The 20,308-nt window shown below is 46.5% G+C and overlaps 7 protein-coding genes across 7 annotated transcripts; all 7 read left to right on the forward strand.

Moving 5' to 3' along the window:
- Nucleotides 1-1,854: 1,854 nt before the first annotated feature.
- Nucleotides 1,855-4,641, forward strand: GGI43DRAFT_407343 (ferric reductase family protein). Its single transcript, XM_083206221.1, has 6 exons — nt 1,855-2,460; nt 2,521-2,820; nt 2,879-3,108; nt 3,167-3,231; nt 3,288-3,409; nt 3,460-4,641. The coding sequence occupies exons 1-6, from the start codon at nt 1,997-1,999 to the stop codon at nt 4,487-4,489; spliced, it is 2,211 nt and encodes a 736-aa protein (XP_083059880.1). The 5' UTR covers nt 1,855-1,996; the 3' UTR covers nt 4,490-4,641.
- Nucleotides 4,642-4,763: 122 nt separating this feature from the next.
- On the forward strand, nt 4,764-6,812 carry GGI43DRAFT_407346 (glycosyl hydrolases family 43-domain-containing protein). Its single transcript, XM_083206222.1, has one exon. It carries the CDS (start codon nt 5,065-5,067, stop codon nt 6,700-6,702), a length of 1,638 nt encoding a protein of 545 aa, XP_083059881.1. The 5' UTR covers nt 4,764-5,064; the 3' UTR covers nt 6,703-6,812.
- A 1,027-nt stretch (nt 6,813-7,839) lies between these two features.
- Nucleotides 7,840-9,620, forward strand: GGI43DRAFT_72951 (Alpha/Beta hydrolase protein). Its single transcript, XM_083210219.1, has 2 exons — nt 7,840-8,158; nt 8,221-9,620. Exons 1-2 carry the CDS (start codon nt 7,937-7,939, stop codon nt 9,598-9,600), a joined length of 1,602 nt encoding a protein of 533 aa, XP_083059882.1. The 5' UTR covers nt 7,840-7,936; the 3' UTR covers nt 9,601-9,620.
- A 467-nt stretch (nt 9,621-10,087) lies between these two features.
- On the forward strand, nt 10,088-11,984 carry GGI43DRAFT_407348 (aldehyde dehydrogenase domain-containing protein). The gene is made up of 3 exons (XM_083206223.1): nt 10,088-10,238; nt 10,301-10,342; nt 10,416-11,984. The coding sequence occupies exons 1-3, from the start codon at nt 10,180-10,182 to the stop codon at nt 11,860-11,862; spliced, it is 1,548 nt and encodes a 515-aa protein (XP_083059883.1). The 5' UTR covers nt 10,088-10,179; the 3' UTR covers nt 11,863-11,984.
- Nucleotides 11,985-12,597: 613 nt separating this feature from the next.
- GGI43DRAFT_428073 (uncharacterized protein) lies at nt 12,598-13,864 on the forward strand (the record flags this gene model as incomplete). Its single annotated transcript, XM_083208907.1, has 4 exons — nt 12,598-12,680; nt 12,743-13,025; nt 13,097-13,413; nt 13,476-13,864. The coding sequence occupies 4 exons, from the start codon at nt 12,598-12,600 to the stop codon at nt 13,756-13,758; spliced, it is 966 nt and encodes a 321-aa protein (XP_083059884.1). The 3' UTR covers nt 13,759-13,864.
- A 280-nt stretch (nt 13,865-14,144) lies between these two features.
- GGI43DRAFT_72982 (Zn(II)2Cys6 transcription factor domain-containing protein) lies at nt 14,145-16,039 on the forward strand. The gene is made up of 2 exons (XM_083210220.1): nt 14,145-14,314; nt 14,379-16,039. The coding sequence occupies exons 1-2, from the start codon at nt 14,232-14,234 to the stop codon at nt 15,964-15,966; spliced, it is 1,671 nt and encodes a 556-aa protein (XP_083059885.1). The 5' UTR covers nt 14,145-14,231; the 3' UTR covers nt 15,967-16,039.
- Nucleotides 16,040-17,225: 1,186 nt separating this feature from the next.
- Nucleotides 17,226-19,912, forward strand: GGI43DRAFT_407354 (amino acid permease/ SLC12A domain-containing protein). The gene is made up of 7 exons (XM_083206224.1): nt 17,226-17,968; nt 18,042-18,205; nt 18,267-18,826; nt 18,881-19,050; nt 19,107-19,185; nt 19,245-19,391; nt 19,450-19,912. The coding sequence occupies exons 1-7, from the start codon at nt 17,801-17,803 to the stop codon at nt 19,827-19,829; spliced, it is 1,668 nt and encodes a 555-aa protein (XP_083059886.1). The 5' UTR covers nt 17,226-17,800; the 3' UTR covers nt 19,830-19,912.
- Nucleotides 19,913-20,308: the final 396 nt, after the last annotated feature.

A 20,308-nucleotide genomic window follows, 5' to 3' on the forward strand; every position in this document is an offset into this window, starting at 1 on the left:
CGGCCTAAGTGATTGTATAACATCATCCGCAGCGTTGCATTCTCCGGTTCCCAGAGCTATATATAGAAACGCAGCATAGGTGCGGAGAGACTCCTCGGGTAGACCCATATCCCGAGTTATCGCGTCGTCGTACTGCTGTAAATTCGTAAGAAGCATTCCTATACGCGTACATATGCAAACATCAGTCCATAAGAATTCATGAGAGCCCATAAGAGTCCATAATTGTAGTTCGCATATACACGAGACTAAAGCGGGCATAGAAGCGAACAGACTCCCAGACTCGGCAAACTCGGCGAAATCCCTGAATGACAGCGCTTGGCCAGACCACCATCGACGTTATCGATCTGCGGCATTTGGTGCCCCATCCAATAGCGTATCTCAGCACAGTCTATGTGTGTGTGTGACAGTAGCTAGAGCCTGTCGTACCCCGGTTGCTTGTCCGGAAAGACTTTGCGTGAAGTATTTTGCCGTAGTCGGTCGGCTGCAAGACCGTAGTGTGGCATTGTGACCAGGGTTGCGATCCCCTTCAAGAGCTCAAGACCTGGAACCGGTATTTGACGTCGATGACAGCCTGTTGGCATTCATTTTAACAATCTAGGCTAATGTTACTTTGAACGACGGGTTGTGGCCGTTAATTTATAGTATGGGGTAATCGGTGTGATTACTCGGGTCACCTGCGATAACAACGAGGCATACGAGATTGACTTCCCCTCTACTACTCTTCAGTCTGGCAAGTTCTTAATCTTCCAGTCATGCCGCAGTTCGCCGGGCGGCTTTCGGCTCAATAATCTAATTCGTATCCTCATGCAATGAGTTTAAATGGAGAAGGAGAGCTTTGTTGGGAGGAAACGATTATAAATGGCGTGCTTGAAAACATAAGTCGAGGCATTTTCGGTTTGTTGTGGGCTCGGCTTAGACCGCACTGCACCGTAGAATGCCAGATTGGGACCTGACAAGCCAATCAAGAGGGCGGGATTCGATGGAGCCACATGAGTAAGTGAGGAGTAAGATGATATACTTGCGATGTAGCAGGTTGTGAAAATTTTTATCTGATCATCTTATCAATCTATCTAATCTCTAGCGGGCATCATCACTCCACCTATCACTAGGCCTGTATCCAATTCTACCCACATAGTTCGTCTTAAGCCGTGGGAACAACATGCGACCTCGGCGGCCCTAATTTTCTTGCGGAAACTGCCCGAAAATCTGTTTTCGTGAGAAGTAGTGTGGCATCGAGATGATGGCTTTCCGCATCCGAATTGGCGCTCATACGGCACGTGTACATCACTTTTGGTACTGCTTACCGTTACATTGGCCATTCTAATAAAAGAAAATGTCATTTTTGTTTCGTCTCATCAATTCTTTGATCAACATTACAAGCAAGACGGGTTGGGAAGGTGTCCAAATGTTTAGTCTAGGCGCTGTCCCCACACGTTTAGAACTACTAGCATCAAGGGCCGGGCGAGAAAGCCTGCAAGGCTCCGCCGCCCATTCTCATTATGCTCAAGGTTCCAGGGCAGTTACTTATTTAACTTTCACACACACACACACACTCGCTCATTGTTTCGTTTTGGACGTTGAGATCTGAGCTGGGTACCCCTACCGTCACTATCCCAGCCCTACACAACGTTGTCCCGAAATCCGACTCCGACCTATCTCCCGAATGAAATTGTAACATCTGAGTCAAGGCGATAGCTTTAGTTCCTCCGAAATGTGGATTGTTTAAGCTTCCGTAGTAGCCCGTCTGGTCAAGTTTATTGTCAGTTTCGTGTGGATAGAGAGGTGTAGATACACTATTGATACCTCGGGTAATACCTGAAAATGTTCAATAGCCCACCGTAGCCAAATTCTGTGTGGATACTACGTGTATCCGGTAAAATTGTTCAAGGTCTAGGTTACATAGGCATATATATCATGGCCCTCTGGCGCCTCTGCTGTTTCCTGGCCTGTCAGCTCTCAGTCATCGTAGACCACCCTACGGGATCAAGGTAACAAGATGCTGTCACGGATACACTACCTCCTGTGCCTGCTTTTCGCGGCCTGTGCTCTTGCGGCCAAGCCCTTGGGGAATCAGGTTTGTGGTGCTTCTTGCTATTACACGTTAAGCAAGGCCAAATTCGCCTCTGATAACACGACCGAGCAAACCCTGTGCACTCACCCCTTGCGTGTCACTTCAACATACTTATGTATCTGGGAACACTGTAAAGATCAGGAGATAGCACCAGGCATCGCCTGGTGGGCTTCGACATGCAAGCAGTCCTCCAAGGTTGTCAATCTCAAATCATACGAAAGCACTACCGCCAATGTCACGCAAGCATACATTAATAGCCTTCCCACTGTCGAACAGAAGGAGAAGAGCATCGTTGATGTCGTGTCGATGCCATCGGAGGCGAACTGGAACCAAGTTCATCGAAGTGTTCTCACTTACTGGACTAACATCGTGTACCACCAAAAGTTGAGGTAAGTAGCTATACTATGGTACTCGCTCTTTTAGTTCTTTTGCTAATAGATGCTTAATAGATGGATCCCTTATGCCTACTGGGGATTGGTCCTTTTCCTGGGTACAGTCAGCCACGCAATTGCATCGATTCCCATGAAACGCTCTAGCCAGCCGGTCCGAAAGAACAACGCTGCATCGCAAATTAAGGGATGGTTTCATCGTAACCTTATGATGGCTCCTACATTCTCATACCATCACCACCAACCCTTGGGGTGGTTCATCGTTCCGCTTCGGTTACAATCTTTGGTCATCGCTGGTTACATCATCACCCAAATATTCATGCTGGCTTTTCACTACCCTGTGTTCTCAAACAATATTTAGTATGTGTAAACTACAGGCTGCTATAATTATATGTAATATTTGCTAACAAATTGTCAGCTATACCACCATCACAGGCCAAGTTTGCCGAATTTTGGGAGATAGGCTTGGTATCTTCATGACAGCTGAGCTGCCATTAATTTTCCTTTTCGCTGGACGATCAAATATCTTCATTTACCTCACCGGATGGAGCTACAGGACATTCAGCATCTTCCATCGCTGGATAGCACTGATCTTAACCTTGGAGGGTGTTATTCACGGTATCGTATTTTCAGCTTACTATGTCAATGGTAAGTGCACATATACTTTTACTCCACCCAAAAGGGAATGATACTAACAATCATAAAGAACAGGGATGGGATGGCTACCACGAGGAACTGTCTTCTGATCCCACTTTCAAATACGGACTTCTTGTAAGCTATTATCTTATACATAGTGGTCGCCTTCAAGATGCTTACACAGAATTTAGATGGTGATCGCATTGGGAATTTCCGCAGCTTTTGCCTTTGACCCCATTCGCAGCCGAATCTACGAATTTTTTAAAGCTGCTCACGTTTCCCTGACAGCTATCTTCATTGCCGCATTGTTTTAGTAAGATTAACAAGCCTAATTTGCACCTGCAGCCACTAACAAAATGATAGTCACATCAAGGACCAATTCCAAGGAATGTACAAGGTCTGGGTGTGGGCTTGTGTTGGCCTGTGGGCCGGTGACCATGTCCTTCGTCTGCTACGAGTTCTTGTCATGAATTACAAGACATTCCTCGGACAAGGCTCTCTGGCATTGGCTAGTTACAGCGAAGAGACTGGCATGATTCGACTCCAGGTCAAGCCTTCTATCAACAGCAGCCGCCAAACCCCAGGAACCTACTACTTCGTGTACTTCCCAGGTATGCGCTTTTGGGAGACACATCCATTCACTCTGGCTGGAAGGTCCAAGCAAATTGAGGATGTCTCGACATACAATAGCAGCAGTGACCAGCCAAGTGACAAGGAGAATGGCACACAATCTCCTCGCGTGACCGAATTGACCTCTGAACAAGGCGATACTCACATGACCTTCATGATCCGTCCTCGGGACGGAATGACCCGAAGACTGCGGGACAAGCTAGTGAGCAAAGGTGAATCCGGCCCCCTTCGTGTTAGGGTCTTCCTTGAGGGTCCATATGGTACACCTGCTCGCCTGGACCATTTCGACGATATTCTCTTTATTGCTGGAGGCAGTGGAATTACTACTGTGTTACCATACCTCCGCATGTTCTTCGAAGACCAAGCATCACAACCTCCGAATGTGCACCTAGCTTGGGCTGTGCGAGACGAAGGCTTCGTTCGAGATGTGCTTGCCAATGACCTCAGGGCTACTGAGGGATCTGCTTTGGCAACATCGAAGCTCAACATGGAGTTCTACATCACTTCGGGAGCATCGGGAACTTCTACCCCTACACCAGTGTCAAAAGAAGCAGGAATCCCCATTTCTGACACTAGATTCAAGAGAATGCGTCCCGACATTCACTCAATAGTGGACAGCTTTGTCAACCAATCTCAAGGTCGAGCAGCCGTATTCGTCTGCGGACCGGCTGAAATTGCTGATACAACACGGCAGGCCGTGATTAGGCAAACAAGGAAAGTCCACGTGGACGTTGAGCTTTTTGAAGAGATGTTTGTTTGGTAAATGGAGACCGAAGCGGGACTACGGTCAATGGGCATATTGGGTTTAATGGGGCGTATTAAAAAATCTGTGGGTATACACATGGCGGGTTATTATCATATACATTGATTGGAAGAATAGAGGTAGCAATGAATTTCTAACAGCTTTTCTGCGCATATACTTTTCAGGTATACGTACTTTATAGATGTTCGTGGACAAATGGACCCAGCTAAGTATATATTAGAGAGTGGAGTATTTCTAGCCAAGAATCTTGGCACTCCTATTATTCTGACTAGTATTTTATGATACATAGCACCTGTTTCATGATAATCTTAAATACTAAGCTACAGTAGCGGCACGCCATATGTAGACGATAGAGGTCTACGTGATTAGCCTAATTGGAAGACGTCTCCGCACGGCTAAGTAACCTTCTCCTCATGAAGCCGATTTTCCATAATAGCCAGTATTAGAAGGCTCGGAGAGAAGGAATAGAAGATGCATTCGGTGTGATTGCAAGCTGGGGAATAAATTTGATTGAAAGAGACTCCAATAGCATAACGCATAATATCATTTCTTCGGCATAATATCATTTCTTCGCCATGCCATTGGTTCGCAATCCCATCCTGCCGGGGTTTAATGCTGATCCTTCTATAGTGAGGGTTGGTACAGATTATTATATTGCTACATCGACATTTGAGTGGTATCCTGGGGTGCAGATACACCATTCCAAGGATTTGGCGAACTGGGAGCTCGCAGTGCGTCCCTTGACCCGCCGAAACCAGATCGATTTGCGCGGTGAGCCAGATAGCTGTGGAGTTTGGGCTCCCTGCCTGACGCATGACGGCGAGAAGTTTTGGCTTGTCTATACGGATGTGAAGCGCAAGGATGGTTCGTTCAAAGATACGCACAATTATATCGTGACGGCATCCAAGATTGATGGTCCCTGGTCTGATCCCATCTACGCCAATTCATCCGGATTCGACCCCTCCCTATTTCATGATGAAGACGGCCGTAAATGGTTTGTCAATATGACGTGGGACCATCGAGCAAGGCCGAATGCCTTTTCAGGAATTGCGCTACAAGAGTTCGATCCGATTAAGCGGAAGTTAGTCGGCCCTCGAAAGATTGTTTTCTACGGCACTGATCTGGGATTGGTTGAAGGGCCACATTTATATAAGCGAAATGGATGGTACTATCTCTTGACAGCTGAGGGTGGCACTGGATACGAACATGCTGCAACGCTTGCGCGATCAAAATCTATTTGGGGCCCTTATGAGCTTCACCCACAAAAGCACATAGTAACTTCCAAGGACACTCCGTTTGCAGCACTGCAAAGAGCTGGCCATGCCGATGTTGTAGAAACCCCAGATGGTAAAACATATCTGGTGCATCTTTCCGGTCGGCCAATTGGACAGAATCGAAGATGCGTGTTGGGGCGGGAGACGGCCATACAAGAAGCATACTGGGGCGAGGATGATTGGTTGTATGTTAAAAATGGCCCAGTTCCATCATTGGAGGTTGATGTGCCAGGAACCCGTAATGAAGACGCCTACTGGGAGGAAAAACGCTATACATTCAAAGATGGCCTTCACAAAGACTTCCAATGGCTGAGGACGCCAGAACCAGAACGCATATTCGGTATCGAAGACGGCAAGCTTGTGCTTACAGGAAGAGAATCCATCGGCTCTTGGTTCGAACAGTCACTCGTGGCTCGGAGACAGACACACTTCTCTTTCGATGCCGAAACAGTCGTTGATTTCTCCCCTGAAGATGAACGTCATTTTGCTGGATTGACGCTATACTACTGTCGCTACAATTTCTTCTACCTCGTTGTGACGTCAGACGCAGATGGCCAGCGCGAACTCCAGATTATGAGATCAGAGGCATCTTGGCCAGAGGGCAGGCTCACAGATCGTGGCTCGAGCGCCCATGTCATAGCCCTTCCTGCAGAAGGCAAGGTCAAAATTGCGGCTACTATTCGTGGGAGCCAATTACAATTCTATTACGCCGTTGTCGCAGACAAGGGCAAGCAAGAAGCAGAGCTAAAAAGCTTTGGACCTGTGTTGGATGCCTCAATTGTTTCAGATGAGTGTGGTGGGCATCAGGCTCATGGCAGCTTCACTGGATCCTTTGTCGGGGTGGCCTGTTCGGACTTAAATGGGACGGAGAAGAAAGCTACCTTTGACTATTTCGTGTATCGTCCTGCGCATGATAAGTTAGATCGATATAGCATATAGAAAAGAAAATCTCAGGCTCTGTAGTGGGAAGCTCCCAATTAACATGTATTTAATGTTTTGATAGTGGCATATTGGATTAATATACATGCATCCTTTGACTATTCTCTCAATTGGCCTGAACTACCTCGAGAAAAGTGAACAGATTATTCGATTTAGGCATCACTTCTCTTCTGCCAAGACAGAGAAAATCAGAGTGTTGGCTGAGGTGAAACTGGAATTGTATGCAGGGCTGGAGGGATCGGCACCTAACTAATAATATCTTGCGCTAAGTGCCGAAAGCCTGGATGGATCACCCAGTATAAGGGCTAAATTCTTAATAAGCTGAATGCTAAGGGTGTAGTAGTAGTAGTACCAAGAATCCGGTTGTCTCAGTTGATTGATTCATTTCAAATTGTCTCAGTGAGAACCGCTAGTCGGCCCGTGGCTAGTTTGGCTGTTACATAGCTTTGTCTAATTATATCATGTAATCGTCTCTCTCATATTTTCATGCCCAGGGAAAAGGAAGAAAAGGCTTTATTCCAAAGATTTAAGCTTACTGGGTAAGGCTAGATCCTAATGGCACCTCGACATCCAAGGCTTGATTAGTGAACTGCGGTGTTCAACAGACTGCCATCTACATGAGCTGCCTAATGGGGCATTGCTTGCTGAGTCTTGTGAGACCTCAAAGCGAACACTCGAGGCTTTGCTCCACTTCGGGAAGAGTGGCGGCAGTGGCGGAACCATGGTTCAGGGCGGTTCCGAAAGCCGCCAACAGCTTTGTCTTGTATCAAACAGGGCGCTCTCGATGCGTGGCATTACGACCCGCTTCCGCTCAGAAGTACGAATAACGAGCCTACATGTACCAATTCCTATCCAATTTTTATCCAAGTTCATCTTTCATCTTCTTGCCATCCCGATTTGGTCCGCAAGCGGTCATATAATTTCCCCCGCCCTTCAAGTCATTCATTCCCCGAAATGGAAGCAAGAACCTGGTTTTAGTTTTACCCCACACTTCCAATGCCCTCTCTGTTTGTCTACCGAAGGCAGCGCATACAAGCATGGTCGAAGAGGAGCTGCAGGGAGAATAATCATGGGGCGTAATCAGCTCATTGGCGAGTAGGGCGAGTAGGATCCAGAGTTACGTGGAACGCCTGGCCTATCCTGCATATATATATATATATGGAGGGAGGGTCGTGTCCGAGACCTTGTTGTTTTGAATGGCAACTTCCCGCCTCTTGATGTCCAGACAGTAAAAATGTTGGTGCCGCGACTTCTTGTATCCGCTGTCATATTCTCAATAGCTGAAGCCGTCGAAGAAACGGTTGATGTTGGCTATTCTATATATAAAGGACAAGCTCTGTCAAACGGCGTAAGCCAATGGCTAGGCATCCGGTACGCAGCATCGCCGCTGGGTGCGTTGCGATTTGCGCCGCCACAGGATCCTCCCCATACAGATGGCATACAAGATGCCACACAGGTTAGTTTCCACGCTCACATTAACTCGATTTGACAAGTCTCACTCATATATAAATTATGTAGCATGGAAAATATTGTCTTGGGACTGGTCGTTCGCCCACAGATACGGATACATCAGAAGACTGCTTATTTTTAGACGTGCAAGCTCCAACTCAAGCAACTGTCGGTTCAAGGCTTCCAGTCTTCCTCTACATTCAAGGCGGCGGTTTCAATCTCAATTCGAATCCCAACACAAATGCGTCAGGCCTAATAGTAAACAGCGGGCACGGCATCGTGGTTGTGAGCCTCAATTACCGCGTTGGTCCATACGGGTTTATGACAGACAGCGATAAAATACTTCCTAACAATGGTCTTCGTGATCAGCGCAAAGTCTTGGAATGGGTTCAGAAGTATATTTCTCAATTTGGCGGCGACCCAACCCACGTTACTCTTGGTGGAAGCAGTGCTGGGGCAGCCAGTGTCACATTTCATCTAAGCGCCAATAACGGCACCGACCAAGGGCTCTTTCATGCCGCCATTGCTGAATCTCCTTCCTTTGCTTCGATCCTTACAGTTACTCAATCTCAATACATGTATACTCAATTTGCAACTCGTGTGGGCTGCGTCGGCGAAGACAACGTCGCCTGTATGCGCAACAAAACGGCTGTGGAGCTTCAGACAAGCAACTTCAATATCCCTTTGCCAGGTGCTTCTAAGCCACCCAACTATATGTGGCTGCCTGTGCTCGATCAAGAATTCGTCCAAGATTTCACATATCGGGTATTTCAAAAAGGAAATTTCATCAAAGTGCCCACTATCTATGGCGACGATACCAACGGAGGGACCAAGTTCGCTCCTAAAGATACAGCCACCCTCCAACAGAGCAATAATTACGTACTGGACCAGTATCCTGAGCTCACATTAGACATGCTTGGGCAAATTAACGACATGTATCCCAATCCAAATAACAGCTGCCCCGCCATCGGCTGCTATTGGAGACATGCTAGCAATGTGTATCAAGAGGCCCGTTACATGTGCCCCGGCATGTATGTTAGCTCGGTCGTTACGAAGTATGGTAAAAATGCTTGGGTATATCGATGGAACGTCGAGGATCCAGAGCAAATGGCCTCTGGGCTGGGCGTTCCCCATACAGTCGAGTTAGGTGCTCTGTGGGGTGCCGATTATGTTATCGACGCACCAGCGAGCTACCAGAACGGCCAGATCAATGCAAATGCCTCCTCCGCTATGCAACATTACTGGGTAAATTTCATCAAATATTACAACCCTAATGGGCGGCCTATCGATTCTACCAGCAATTATACCAAGTGGGGAGCGTGGGCAGACAACGCTCAAAGTCGTCTAACGTTTCAAACCGGGGGCTTAACGGAAATGATCCCAGTGGACTCAGATTTGAAGCAGCGGTGCGAATTCTGGTCAACGAATGGCGTCGCATTAACTACGTAAGGGCGCTGGAGACAATATCTACAAAATGATTCTTCATTGCTACCTTATCGGACAGACATGGTTGCCTATTCGCCCCCATGCTCTTCTTGATGTCTTTGACAAGTAAATCAAGTATTTAGCACTCCGTATATAATTAGAAAACACTACATAGATTAATTGCAGTAGTACGGAGTAGTTCGAAAAGATCTCAGGTGTATCACCGTCTGTCTCACTTTGATACATGTATACTATTCGTATTCGGGTGACCCGGTTGCCGACTTCCGAGTCATATGGTTCCGGTACTAACCGTTTTTATTTCAGGAATGTATAAACGGCCGTGTTCATTAAAATAGGTTTATTTACGGGCTTTTATGTAGCAAGACGATAAGATTGTCAACGACTTATCATGCAGGCACTTGTAATACCTGCAGCATGACGACACGTGATGGTTCTCCCCGCACGCTGGCGGCACGGTTTCATAAGCTCAACTCTCTATTATCCACTTGTATGTAACTTTGGACAGCACTAAGCAGAAAGTCACTCCATCACAATAATTGCATGAATATTTTGTTTTATAAAATTACAAGAAATTAGCCCAAAATGTCTAAGCCATACATGCTATGGGTTGGTGGCAAGGAAGTGGCGGGCACCGGTGAATCGTACGTTGCTACTGATCTCGAAGACAGACGCTCTTAAGACGAAGCTAAGGTCGTGACTATAGCATAGCTGTTGAAAATCCTGCGAAAATGGCAATATTCGCAGAGTAAGAATGTCCCTCTTTTGCCTAATTAATATTGCTCTTTGATTGTTTCATTTATGTTCTAATTTCTAACTAGATGCCATTCCGCATCACCTCAAGATGTCAATGATGCTGTGCAACTTGCTCATAAAGTCTTCAAATCAGGAATTTGGGCCAAAGCTCCCCGAAATACGCGAGCCGACGTGCTGGATAAAGCAGCTGATCTTCTCACCTCGAGACTTTCTGTGTTGATACCCTTAGAAGTGGAGCAGACAGGAAGGGCAATCAGAGAGATGCAGGCCCAAGTCCCATCCCTGGTTCGTTGGTTTCGTTACTTTGCTGCCGTGCTTCGTACTGAAGAGCGTCCTGTCCTACCAACCATGGGCAAGCTGCATAACTGGGTAGAACGAGTTCCGCTCGGCGTCGTTGTTCAGATCACTCCATTCAACCATCCTTTGCTCATCGCAGTCAAGAAGCTTGCCCCTGCTCTAGCGGCAGGGAACAGTGTTGTTCTGAAGCCGAGCGAGCTCACACCACTCACCAGTTTATTATTAGGGCCAATTTTGAAAGAAGCAGGGCTTCCAGACGGCGTTTTTAACGTTTTGCCTGGCCTTGGCGCTACAACGGGACGTGACCTTGTAAGCCACCCACTTGTACGTAAAGTGGACATTACCGGAGGAACAGTTGCCGGGAGAGCAATCGGTTCAATTGTCGGTAATAACTTGGCTCGTTATACTGCAGAGCTAGGTGGAAAGGCACCTTTAATCGTGTTCGAAAAAGCGAATCTTGAACCTGCTGTCAATGGTATCGCATTCGGATCATTTATCGCAACTGGACAGACTTGTGTTGCAGCCACGCGAATCATCATTCACAACAGCATTCTCGCCATTGTACAGGAGAAGCTTTTTCAAAAAGCTGGATCCATCGCACGACGTATGGGCTCGCCTGCAAACATGAATTCTTCCATGGGCCCTCTTATTTCATCCAAGCAGCTTGGAAATGTCGTAAACCTTGTCGACGATGCTATCGCAAACGGCGCAAGGGTTGTCTGCGGTGGAAAGAAAATGGGTGGTATATCTGAAGTTGATGGTACGAATTTTGACGAGGGCTACTTCTTTCCTCCAACAATTCTGTCTTCCAGCCCAAACTGCGACATTACCAAGACAAGAATCTGGCGCGAGGAGGCATTTGGTCCAGTCATTCTACTTGTTGGTTTCGAAAGCGAACAAGAAGCACTAGATCTCGCCAACGATAGCGAATTCGGCTTGGGAGCGGCATTGTGGACTGATGATTTGAGTCAAGCCTTTAGGGTATCTGAGCAAATTGAGTCTGGTATTGTTTGGGTGAACACGCACCATCGGAATGATCCGAGCAGCCCTTGGGGTGGAGCTACTACTGCAAGTGGCGTGGGAAGTGAAAATGGGGTTGAGGCATATTACGCGTATACGACGACGAAGAGTATCATAATTAATTATGCTTCTGGGAAGGAGGCCGCGGCGGATGATTGGTTTAGAGAGGATGGTGCTCAAGTTCGTTATGGATGAGCTATCAGAGCTAAAGACAAAAAATTTGTTACCGCTTACATGGAGATAAATATGTACCAGCTCAAGCAATTCATATAGTCTCTTTCTATCATTTTAAATACATTAATAATTTATTTTTGAAACTCCGACTCTTGTATATTTGCCCTAACATGTCTATATTTCTTGAAACCCTTCGATTCAAGTAGAGCATCATTATCAAAGGACACACACCTATGAAAATGCATTGCAATAGGGTTAGCAATATAAATGATATGTAATTTGGAATCATAGGGTAAAATTATGGATATCTTAGTCAAATCCATGCTGCTTGTGCTTTTCATTGGCTCTCTGCGGAAATTTGATGGTTTTGCGGAGTGGCGGAGAGAAGCGGCCGCTTATATCCATTTAGCGAACTGCGGAAGATCCCGTTACTGGTGGTAACTATGCAATATACAGTTAGTAGCCGGCATATGGGCTCGTGGTTTGCAGCTTGATGCCAAATGTAGTAAATTGGGCTGACGCAGAAACTTAATGCATAAGGCGAAGCAAGCGGAGCGGACAATAGCATGACTTGTGTTTGCAGAGACTGCTGGAAGAATTATTTCCATCAAAATACAGGATAATAGAGAATATAAGTACGAGGTTACTTCGACAATCCGTAGAAATAAATAAATAAATAATAATAATAAAAGCAAGGTTCAATTCTTCTCTTTTAGACATATCAGTCTACACTATCAGTGCAGCATAACAATCATCATGCCTACATCCCACTTTTCACCGAACTCGATTCCTGATCTATCAGGGAGAGTATATCTCGTTACAGGGGGCAACACCGGATGGTACGTCCACTACCGAGCACGACATTTTTTAGAAACTGGTAAATAACTCCAGAAATTTTTAGTGGGAAAGAAACCGTTATTGGTTTGGCAGCTCGCGGGGCAAAAGTTTATATGGGTGCACGCAGCAAAGACAAGGCCAATGCTGCCATTAAAGAAATACAGGAAAAGCATCCGTCTTCGAACATTCATTTTCTCGACCTCGACTTGTCCAGCTTTCCCAGCGTCATCGCTGCCGCCAAAAAGATACGAGATGAAGAAACTACATTGCATGGACTTGTTAATAATGCTGGCATTATGGGCGTACCTTACTCTATTACAGCAGACGGTTATGAGATCCAATTGCAGGTACGTTATTAAGAGAGCTAAGAAGTTACCGATAGCATATAAAAGCTCAACAGACTAAATGTATTCTTTAGACTAATTACCTATCACACTGGCTCCTAACCTATCATCTCCTTCCTCTTCTTCAGTCTACTGCTCAATCAAACCCTGAAGGAATTGTCCGATTGGCCAATCTGACATCGGATGGGCACGCAAGGTTTCCACCCTCGGACGGAATCCACTTCGAAGATCTCGGCCTAGAGAATGAAGGTTCTATGAAGAGATATTGTCAGAGCAAGTTAGCAAACATCTTACACACAACGCAACTAAACAGGAGATACGGCCCCGATTCTAGCGAATCTCAGAATGGGGCAATTTGGTTTGCAGCCGTGCATCCTGGTCATATCAACACGTAAGTCTAAATCGCAATGATTCCCAGCTTATTTAATTACCAGACCGTTAATGAGAAGCCAGTGATCTGAATAAACAAGCCACCGGGACTGCGCCGGGATTCGTCCTCCGTTCTGTCACACCAGTCATGCGATGTCTCGGAATTCTGGATGCACAGGAGAAAGGAGCCTGGTCTTCACTCTTTGCTATTGCCAGTAGCGACTTCAAGAAGTCGAACTCGGGCGCTTATATCGTGCCATATGCAAAAATTGGAACACCAAGCAAACACGCACAGGATGAAAGCCTGGCAGAGAAGCTGTGGCAGTGGACTGAGACAGAGCTTCGTGGCAAGGGCTTGCTAGAATAGTCGCAGGTGGAACATGACATAGATAGACCCGCCATTACATTCGATATAGACATTCATATCTTTTAATTAACAGCAGCTTCTTTCATCATATCTGCCCATGTCTTCTTGAGGCTGTGTACGATTGGGAGCTGAAGTGGCTTAATTAGGCCAACATACTAACACCAGAGATGACACAACAGCCAACAACCTGCAACCGGGATACCCGGCTTGGGCCAATTAGAAGCCAGAGTTTGCGAGCGAACCAATAATAACTGCGCCAGGGAATCCGCATGTTGCTCTGACGAAAAGGGGATCCGAGCCCGGACGGCCCCACAGCAGATGAAAGTCGGATCTTTCGAGATCTCCTTGGATACTTTCATTTATCAATCTCCATGAATGTTAGACGTCTTTTCTATCATACAACCTGCACATAATAACAATAGTATACTAAAGAAGTATCACTAAAGAAGTCTGGCCAAAGCACTAAACCTCAAATGGAAAACTTGGTCAAGTTCTCCAAAGTCTCTACAGCGAAGACTGGGAATCGGAAAGTAAAGACCGGATGTCAAACCTGCAAGTATGCGTATTTTGGGGACTATCATGAGATTTGTGGTCATGTGTTGCTAATACAAAGCGGATAGAAAGCGTCGTGTAAAATGCGATGAGAAGAAGCCAGCTTGTCAGAGATGCATCTCTACTGGCCGCATCTGTGATGGGTATGGGATATGGGGAGGAGGAAATGCTCCTGGGAGCTCCAATAAGGCTCCGCCATTATCTAATTTGTCTCTAACCCATAACAAGAACATGCTGGTCCCACTGAACGTTGTAACCATGTCACAGAAGCACAGAATCGCGGGCCGACCCGCGAGCATCGGCTTCGAATACTTTCGCAAATATACTTCTACTAAACTTCCTGGTCTGTTCGAATCTGGATTTTGGGATTCTCTGGTGCTTCAAGCAAGTGAACAGGAACCAGCTGTCCTGCATGCCGTGACGGCACTGGGAGCAGCACACAAAAATGACGAACACATCTCGCTAGTCGAGTATAACAAGGCGATCCGCCATCTGCGACAGAACCTAAATAGCTCCGACAGGGATGCCCTCCGGGTATGTCTCATCACCTGTTTGCTATTTGTGTGTATTGAGTTGTTGAGGGGAGGCTTCAAGGCCGGGTATGCGCACCTCAGCAATGGTCTACGCATTCTTCACGAGATTCAGAGGCGCGACGGAATCACAGTTAATAATGAAATCATTTTGCGATCGCACGCACAATCTGTGGAAGATACGCTTATTGAGGTGTTCTCGCGGCTCAACTTGCAAACTGCACTATTTGGCCACGTCTCTGCGTATCTGCTTTTTGTAGGGGAAACCTATCAGGCACCGCGGACATACGACTTGCCGCCAACATTTTCATCCATCAGAGAAGCAAAGAAACATATAGATTCTCTCATCAATGGATCGCATTCGTTAGCTCAGCAGGCTACTCAACTGCTTCTTGATCAGCAGCCCTTCCCGGAGGCGTTGTACCTGAGGCAAAATAATCTGGAGATTGCATTGAAAAAATTCCTTGTCATTTTGCACTCAAGTCGCAAAGAGCTAATTAAAGTTCCAGGTTGGCGTGCTACGATCGGCATACCAATGCTGTTCTTATATCACACGATGGCAAAAATTATGGCAGCTACTGCCTTGCGCGGTGTCGACGAAATGATATTCGACAATCATCTACAGGATTTCGAACTACTACTCAGACAGTCGTCCAGTCTGTGCGAGAAGATGCACAACGAGATAGCAGAATCCTTTCGCAGAAAAGTTGCCATGATGCCAGGCAACAACACATTTACCATTGATATGGGTTTCATACCGCCTCTCTACTATACCTTTGCCAAATGCCGTCAACCGAATCTTCGGAGGATGGTTCTTGAGCAACTCAAACGAGTTCCACATCGAGAAGGCGCCTGGGATGGGGCCACGGTGATTCGCATGGGCAAGGTCCTCATCAGACTTGAGGAAGGCAGAATATATGACGGAATTGATATCAAACCGAGCTGCAGCTTACCAGATCCATCCGTAGCGGATGATTTGCCTGTTGTGCCGATATCTCAGCGCTTTAGCAACGTCAATGTTGCGCTACCTGATTCTGTGGATGGCAAGGCCACATTATTTTGCAGGCGGTACAAGGGAAATGGTATCTGGGAGAGCAAGATTGCACAATTTGACGTGACAATTTAAGACGCTTAGCCGTATCTCATGGACGCGTGTCTGACGCTTGACTCTATTTTGGGAAGACGGAGCTGAAGAAGTGTATTTGATAGCTATTTAACGTGATAGAATATAGACGGCCAGTATTTAAGGTTTTTTTCATGCATTTCTTAATCGATCTTAGCATACATGTATCTTCTAAGGATTCGAGATAGAGAGAGAGAGTCAACTTGATAGCAGGAGCCTATTCACAGGGATAATAATAGAGCATCATCATACACCTAAGCGGATATGCCGAAGATTTCGGTAATGAGCCAATCAAGATATCGCCATCCACAATCCAACATCTTCAGCTGCCCCGTAAAACGTTCTGGTGGGGTTCATAGTCTAGCCTCTACACCGAACTAAATCACCGTGGCTGCGCACCAAGATAAAGGGCTGTAACGCTAAGAGCCGCAGCTCTAATATTATAGGTCAATAGGTATGATGGAATGCGTGTGAGGGCATGCGTGTGTTCAGCAGTCTTTCTAGAAACGGCAATATGATTGCTCACACGTGTTGCAGAATCCTGCCCTCAGCCACTTGTTTGAGTTTATGCTTTCCAACGATGTCGTCGAGGCGGTTGCCTTTGCAGTGACAGGAGACAATCTGTGACTTTGCCATGTGCAAGCGACAGATTGAAATCTGACATAAACGAAGGCTATCCATATAAGCTACTATCTTAACATAGAAGAAGCTGGCTCTGAGTACAACACGATACGAAATCATGTTGCCTTTACCTGTAAAGTTATAGTCATAATCTTGGCCATAACTAGCCAGAGAACATGCTTATCATTACGAGAGATACCCTTGCAATTGGGGTCACGAGCAACAAGGATCATCAAGGAATATCCGACGGCGCGTGAAAAAGAAAGCTAGCCGGTGAGCGAGAGCCGTGGGTTATCGAACCATCGGCTTTGATGCTGGCGCCTCCTCAGCTATTACAGTAGAGATAGCTTGCAAGCTGTGTTGGCACTGTGTAGCGGGGGAAGGCAATTGCCATTTCCTGAATCCGGATTTCTTCTACCGGGGGCGACTCTCTATACGCGTACGTGGGGGATGTTATCTTTGGGGTACGTCTAAGATATCCTCTACATCCTACTGCCGGCCACATAAATGAAAGATTACAATATAGAAGCATCAATGGATGTCACTCGCTGTTTCTCCAACCCCACTGAAGAAGCTTCAGAATGCGGAGGAGGAGACTTATCATAGAGCTAGCTCACAGGCCCCCCGTTTATGCCCCTGCTATCAGTCTTCATGCTGAGCTAAAAGCCCCCCACGAACAGCCGCTGAGCTTCTCGCCATCCCCAAATATCCCCAATCTCTCCACACTGTCGTGTAAGCCATGTAAATCGGCATATTAGTGCTCATGATACCGTTGGCCTCGGCAATTAACGTGCTTCGCTTCGGTAGCTGTCTTTATCTCGCTCTCTCTTCTTTATCGCAAGAGCGGACGTGGGGAAGATCTTCTCTCATCCACCTCACTTCAGTTCCCCCACCGGCGTTTGAAGCAAAAGCAGTGATCTTTCGAAGGCGTGTACGACGTAGGCGAGGAGGTATATTAATAAGAAGAGAGCTACCATGCAGTATTGCTTGCATCCGAATGCAACCCTGAGATAGCCACCTTGTCGGCACCAATCACGCCTCTTTGTCACCTAGCTTACCACTCTTCCCTTCTCTATTTTCTAGGGACATCGGTCCTATTGGAAGAGCAGTCGGACGCGACATCCTACCGACATCCGTTTCGGGCTCGGCAGTATTACCCGTGATCCATTGAGAATCTCAGACATATTTCAGATCCGAGCGATTTGACTCCCACAAAATGGCCATGTTTCAAGATCCCAAAGAGAAGGATGAGAGGGATCTGCAGACCGTGTCGTCGTTCCGCCCTGGAGCGACGACTGGTGTCCTGGAAGACTACGCAGACCCAGACGTCCAAAATGAAGCCGAATCGACTCACAAGGGAGAGTTTGGCACAAAACGTGACCTGGTGAGTTGCTGAATATGTCTTTTTCTATGCATATTCTACAAAGAGAGGATCGACTAATTGTGTTTGTCCACAGAAACCTCGTCAAGTGTCTATGATAGCAGTTGCTGGTACCATCGGAACTGGTCTTTTCTTAGGGTCTGGTGCTGCTCTAGTGAATGGTGGCCCTGTGGGCTTCTTTCTCGGCTACACAATCGTTGGCTGTCTAGTAGGCATGATGATGTTTTGTCTGGGCGAAATGTATGTCTGGAAGTGAGCCATGCTATTATCTATTCTTGCTTTGCTAACAGTGAGTGTATAGGACGGTGTACTCACCTAATATTGGTGGGTTCATCGAAATGGGCTCCAAATACCTCTCTCCCGAAGCGGGATTCGCCATGGGTATCAATTATATCTTGCAGACCGGCTTCGCCGTCCCGACAGAGATCACAGCAGCTGCCGTCATGATCAGTTATTGGGATTCCAACACAACTCATGTAGCAGCGTACATTGCGGCCTTCTTAGTCCTCAGTATAGGCATCAACCTCCTTGGGGTTAAATACTTTGGCGAAGTGGAATTTGTATTTGCTTGTATCAAAGTTTTGATGCTCGTTGCCCTTATATTATTTGGCCTAATCGCTGATCTTGGTGGAGTCAATGGTGTATACACCGGCGGCCGCTACTGGAGGGACGAGCCATTCAATGACACTTTTGCAAACTTGAGCCCAGCTTCGTTTGCTGGATTCCTCGGGTTTTGGAAAGTCCTCACTCAAGCAGCTTTTGCGTTTGGTGGTATCGAGGGTATTAGTGTGCTGGCTGGTGAAGCACATAATCCCAGGAAGACCATGAGAAGGGCGGTCAGAACCGTCTTCTACCGAATCGGTAAGTACAAGAATAATAAACTGTGAGAAAATATCACTGATGACACCATCACAGTCGGGCTGTATCTCCTTACTGTCTTGATGATCTCTCTCAACGTCAGCCAGCATTCACCAGCGCTGCTCGACGCAGTCTCAAAGGGCGGTTCGACTGCAGCATCCTCGCCCTTTGTAGTCATCTGTCAGCAGACTGGCGTTAAAGTCCTCCCAAGCGTGATCAACGCTGTGGTAAGTAACCACTAGTTCTCATCCCTGCAGAAAACATTTGCTGAAAACGAATCCAGGTCATGACTTCTGCTTTATCATCATGCAACGAGAATACCTTTGCTGTGGCAAGAACGCTTTTCGCACTATCTCGTCAACGTAAGACTACTTCCTATTTCCAGTAACTGACTTTTGTATGCTAATAGCCCACAATCCAGACTATTTGCCTAGATGGTTCCTGAGGGTAAGCCGCTTGGGCACGCCATTTTGGGGTGTCTTGGTAGCTTTTTGCTTCGGATTGTTAGGCTTCCTCTCAGTATCTAATGGCTCTGATCAAGCCTTTATCTGGTTATCAAATTTGTCAGGTACGCTATTAATAATTCCACTCTATTCCTAAGCTTGCTGACAATATTTGAATCTTAGCTCTCAGTAGCTTAATTGCTTGGATCAGCATCTGCGCTTGCTTCGTCCGATTCTACCGTGCCCTGAAAGTCCAGGGCATCGACAGAAAGAACCTTGACCTCAGAGGATGGTTCCAGCCGTATATGGCATGGATTTGCATCGTGTCTTTTACCGTTATTCTGTTTTTTAACGGTTTTCAGTCCTTCATCCACAAATTTTCGGTCTCAAACTTCTTTGCTTGTTACATCACATTGCCAGTGGTTGCCTTGTCCTTCCTTGGCTTCCGGCTCTACTTATGGCGGGCTGGAAGGGCCTATGGTTTGACGAAGCTTGACGAGATAAACCTTGGTAACGGACCGGCCAAGGCTCTGCGTGGCTCTCGGTATGATCTTGGGGCATGAGAATAGTTGGAAATAATGGGAATGTATTGCGAAGCTTTTGGGAATTATACGATTAGATGATAACTAACGAATTCATTTGAAACTTGAAGTCATCTTTTTTACTTGAGATTACATACTGATAGCCAAGTATCGCTATCTCTTGCCATTACCACCCCTGGCTCGCCCTAATAGGAAGATCCTTAAGTGCATGCATGTATTACAGACACTAGGACTGCGGGGTAAGAATTACAAAATTACCAGTCAGTAATGAGATCTTCGCGAGAATAATATTGTCTATTAATATATCTCGAAGAAAAAGTCGGAGCAAAAGTCGGCGTTATCGTATTTGCTTCGCATTCTTGGATGCTTTACCACTGTCGATATTCTTACCAGAAGTGGAAGGGAATACTACACTTAGGTACACGGCATGTGACTTTAGCTCATAAAATTCTTGATCCTATAACCTCCCCCGCCTCTTCATTTAATGCTCCGCATGCCGA

Source organism: Trichoderma evansii, assembly GCF_050947405.1.
Source record: "Trichoderma evansii strain SZMC 28006 chromosome Unknown GGI43scaffold_12, whole genome shotgun sequence".
NCBI lineage: Eukaryota > Fungi > Ascomycota > Sordariomycetes > Hypocreales > Hypocreaceae > Trichoderma > Trichoderma evansii.